The sequence below is a fragment of the Conger conger genome, chromosome 3, assembly GCF_963514075.1.
Source record: "Conger conger chromosome 3, fConCon1.1, whole genome shotgun sequence".
Taxonomy (NCBI): domain Eukaryota; kingdom Metazoa; phylum Chordata; class Actinopteri; order Anguilliformes; family Congridae; genus Conger; species Conger conger.
In genome coordinates this window covers 69,859,617-69,864,620 of record NC_083762.1, presented here as the reverse complement: position 1 = coordinate 69,864,620, position 5,004 = coordinate 69,859,617, and the positions used below count along the sequence as shown (strand labels likewise).

The 5,004-nt window shown below is 43.6% G+C and overlaps 1 protein-coding gene across 1 annotated transcript; it reads right to left on the bottom strand.

Moving 5' to 3' along the window:
• Positions 1-298: 298 nt before the first annotated feature.
• On the bottom strand, positions 299-4,257 carry foxa (forkhead box A sequence). The gene is made up of 3 exons (XM_061234012.1): positions 4,198-4,257; positions 737-1,405; positions 299-571 (listed from the first exon to the last, which is right to left on the bottom strand). Exons 1-3 carry the CDS (start codon positions 4,255-4,257, stop codon positions 299-301), a joined length of 1,002 nt encoding a protein of 333 aa, XP_061089996.1.
• Positions 4,258-5,004: the final 747 nt, after the last annotated feature.

Genomic DNA, 5,004 nt, shown 5'->3' with positions numbered 1-5,004 from the left:
ACATTGAAACAATTATCACAAGTACAATTTTTATATATCGTATAGCTTTAAATTACATCATCGCCAGCCTCTGAAAGCCTCTGTCTGAAAAATCCATGTGGTTCCCACTCTTGAGTTTAGAATATACAGGAGTTAGGTTGCCTGGTCAAACCATCTGAGGTGATGCCTCTCTCACTCTCACTCTCTTCTTGCTTTCTCTCTCCTTCCCTCTCTCACTCTCTCTCAACATGCACACACACACACACACACACACACACACATCAACAGGCTGACTCTCAGTGTTTCTCTCACTCTCTCCTCACGATGAACTGAGTATGGGCACGGAGCACATGCCGGGGTACATGGCCTCCCCCCCGAAAGCGGGCCCTTCTCTCGGGGCGGGGTGGTGGCTGTAGGGGTGGGACGAGGCGGGGCCATAGTAGTTGGAAAATCCCATGGAGGAGTCGTACTGCAGCAGGTCGCCCCGCTCCATGCCCATGAGCTGGGAGATGGAGAAGGGGTGGTGGCTGAGGGGCTCAGTGCGCAGGCAGGGGTCCAGCGCCAGAGGTTGGTGCTGGAGGGCGGCGGGGGGCTGGGGGTGGTGCCCGGGCATGTGAGCGGGAGGGACGCCCGGGGGGGAGAGGCAGAGGGAGCGCAGGCCGGACGAGGGGGGGAGGGGGGGCGGGGAGAGAGAGTGGTGGTGGTGGTGGAAGTGAAGCGGAGGGGAGGGAGATTTGGGGAGGTGGGGGCTGGGGGCGCGCAGGGGCGGCTGGGGCCGGGGGGAGTGGTGGGGGGGGCTGGACGGGACGGAGGCCGTTTCGCCGGCGTCTCTGCCCTTTCCCTCCTTCTGCCCCTTCGGCTCGCCCGTCCTGGAGCAGCGGAAGCGCTTCTGCCGCCGCATGTAGCAGCCGTTCTCGAACATGTCGCCCGAGTCGGGGTGCAGGGCCCAGTACGAGCCCTTCCCCGGGGAGTCCGGGGAGCGCGGCACCCGCACGAAGCAGTCGTTGAAGGACAGCGAGTGGCGGATGGAGTTCTGCCAGCGCTGCTGGTTCTGCCGGTAGTAGGGGAAGAGCTGGCGGATCCACTGGTAGATCTCGTTCAGTGTCAGCCTCTTAGCTGGGGCCTGCTGGATGGCCATGCTGATGAGGGAGATGTAGGAGTACGGGGGCTTGGCGTGGCTGAAGTTCCGCCGGTACCCCGTTTTGGGCTCCCCGCCCGGCACCTCAAAGCCATATGGCGCTCCGCTGCCGTCCCCACTGTACCCTAGCTGGGGGGGCAGGGCCCCGAAGTGGTTCACTGGGCTACTGAGGCCTCCTGAGGTCCCTGTGGGCACCCCAGCTCCTGTGTGGCCACCGTTCAGGTAAGGCGCACCTGAGGGAAGGTACCCACTCAGGCTGCTAGGAAGGTTGTTGGTCCCAGGGTACACCTACAGAGAAAGGAGAAAGGTGTGAGCTGTAAGCTATATTGCAGCGCAAGGAAAGCTAAGCATATAACGTTTTTTGGAAACCAACATAGAAACTATGGAAGGACAAAGAGATTTTTGGTTTGGAGAATGTATCAATGATTATCAGTCCCGATGATTATCAGTCCCGCTGTAACTCCCACTGTAAACTTTTTATTTATTTATTTTTTTACTTTATTCATACCTTTTGAATCATTTTACGTTATCTTTTTAATTCAATAACGTTGTAACATTTTGGTTGCTCTTAAAAGTGAAAACATTGTATTTTAAAACTAAAATAGCGGAAGTTACACAAAGACATAAACAATTATTCTCTTTCTAATTGTGACAGTTTAACCCCTGGAAGGTGCAAATCGTTTTCGCTTGTGGGCGCGTGATTCTTTTGGAAGAGCAAGACTATTAGTCTATGCCTAATCATGTTCACAAGATACGCTTCTTTCGTAAATATTCATCAGTGCTGCTGCAGCGTGTTTTCCACAGTCGGGACAAATTCTTTTGCGCACACCTCCTTTGATCGGCTTCCTCCTAATTTCATTAACTCATAGCTGTCTGTCTGGATATCGCGATGTAAATCTATTCGGGCCACCCACCCAGTCGCTTCCTATAACCCTATTGTTGGGCCTGTGCTACTATTCTTTTCGCCCTTGTTACTAGGCGCTTTTAAGTCACTCACCGACCGCCTTTTTCTGTGCCATGAAAGAGAGGGCGACAGAGGAGGCAAGAGGATGCGACCGCTGTCCTCCGAGGTTTGTTGTGTAAGGGGCATCGGCAATAGCTAATTATGGCTTGTGAACCCCCCCCCCGGTATCTCTTTTCTAAACTCAGAAACGCCTCTGTGATTATGAACCCGCGTTTGTCGCTTGTCAGTCATATCCCGGCTATCCCAACAACCCGAAAAGAAAACTTATTCCAGGAGTCAATCAATTAACTTCACCGAGACCACACACAGGCACATTCCGACACTCGGAGAAACGCTGGGTCTTATGACAGAAAATATGCATTCGTTTCGAAGAAAGAAATGTGTAAAAACACATAGGCCTACTGATTTTTTTTTTTCCAACCAAATTAGGCCACGGTTCTTAATAGCTACTAGGCCTACTTTGTAACGTATCCCTATATAAAATCATGGCTTAGGGTACATAGATCCAAATTAATAATGAATATACGAAACCTAAAATGTAAATTCTGGAATTATGTCCATTTTTCAGTACCAGAACGCCGTTACAACAATCATGTACCTCGTGGAGTAAACTGTTTTTGCTTTTCGTTAAAGTTCAAATATGTCATTGGGATTCAATGCTGTAACAATATAATAAGCACAAAACAGTTTTAAAAATAAATAACATTGATATTAAATAGTTATGAGGTGCGTAGCTTTTCTTGTAAGAAATTTAGAAAACGTAAAAAAAAACATTGATCAATTGTCATAAGGGAAAGGGCATATTTACTTTGGTCCTATTGTGTTTAATTTCTTCCCAAGTACAGATAAATTAACTCACTGGAAAGCGCAACATATTGGCTCCATATTAATATAAATAAAATACCCATACAAAGTCAAATGTTCAGAGGTAAGTCAACTCTTAAAACAGCATCCCACATATGGCCCCTATATGTACTGTTAGAGTTTAACTGGGCAATAAAAATAATTCCACGAGGACTGTCAAAATTCCCCATAGATTTTTGTCTGTTAACCAATCTAAAATCGAAGCTTGTCCAGAGGTATCCTTGTCCTCTCGGAGTTATACAAAGATAATCACATTCATATCCAGCTAGAATACGTTAATGATATTTAATATTTTTTATGTCTTTGGTGGAGGCCAGAAACGCATAATGTGAAATTACAATAATCCTTTAATCAGATGTCTACACAATAATTAATAACAACAACAATAATAATAATAATAAAAGAAGAAGAAGAATATTATTACTATTATTGAATATCATGAATAGATCCGTTTTGATTTGTTTGTTTTCTTCTCTCTCACAGTAATTGAAATAACCTTGTGCTTTTACCATAGTTAAGTCAAACTGTTCTACAATCGTTAGAATTATTAGATTAATTTGAACTTGATTTAGTTTGATTCATGTTTTATTTTGCTATGGTTTTAAATTAAAATAAACAAACGTACTACTCTGATCCTGTTCAATTAACATGTAATTATAAGAAACCGGCCAAAAATTACGGTTAACATGTTCAGTAAATGTGGAAATAGCTAAAATATAGGACCTTTATTCGCCTTCACTTTATCTATGGGAAACCGTTTCTAAATAATCGAATTAAAGAATTTCAAATTGTATTTCAGTAGCCTACGAAGACATTAATAATAGAAATAATGGAATAATTCCTTCAGGAATTTAGTTCAAGTGATTATATACCGCTTTTTAATTTATTTGTGCCCATTTTATACATTTTCGTTTTGGAAGTTGTATGTTTAAATTAGCCTAGCAGTTGCAGCGTTCGAAAAACGTCCAACCAAGCACAATAAAAGTTAGAAACAACTCAGAAATTTCTGACTAAACAAAAAGCATTATGACACCAGGATACTTTATAGAAATATCCCTTTGTATGCCTTTATATAAAATATAAAACATTTAAATTAACATATTTTGCAATTTAGCATTTCTTCCGACAATTAACTAATTGTCTGCACTTATAATCTCTGAAACAGACTATTAATTATCCCAAATCAGTACATGTATTGCATTGAACGAAATTATTAATTGCTGAAGGAAAAACCAACGGCGCACCTGCTTACCTCGTCCTGATAATACGCCATCCATTCCTCATTAGTTTCTAGTTTTACTCCGCTGATCATTTCCTGTTCAAAAACTCCGAGTTAAAGCAAGAACAAAAATCACATCCACGCTGAAATGTAAAGATTTAGTTTCAGATTTTAAGCAGTGTCTGATTTTTATAAAAATGTATACGAAAACGATGGACGGAGAGGTTTTTTACTTTTACGCGTTATTTTTAGGGTAAAATACCACTCCAAAGGTTCTTATTAAGCTCCCCTCAGCGCCACCACCCCCTTCTCCCCGTCCCTTCTTCCCGCCCCTTTGTCCTTTGACCCTCCCCATTTTTCTCCCTCTGAAATCACACTTTTCCCCCGCACAACAGTCCAGGATGGACATGCTCGGCAGTCTGGCCCATAGACCACTTGGTGTTACATCCCAAAACTATACCATCCATTTCAGAAATCAAAGGTGGTCTACTGGTGTTACAATCATGTCAGCATTCTGCTAGTGGTAAGCTTATAGTATGCCAAGTTGTCTTGTTTCAAGCAGAAGTAACAATAAAACATAGGTTGTTGATGCAGGTTGATGCATCCACCCTTTACACGATGAAATGCTTAACTTCATGGGAGAGTTTATTAATGTCATGCATATTTCTGCACCAGTTAGTCACTTTGACTGATACTGTTTTGTGACCTACTGCAGTCCACATCTGTGCAGAGAATACGGCAACCTGTATGAAGTTGGGATCATTGAAGGTTGAATACAAATTCACTCTTGGCCAAGAGACATGCGAGAGTATTATTTATTTCAAAAATGTAATTTGTCCA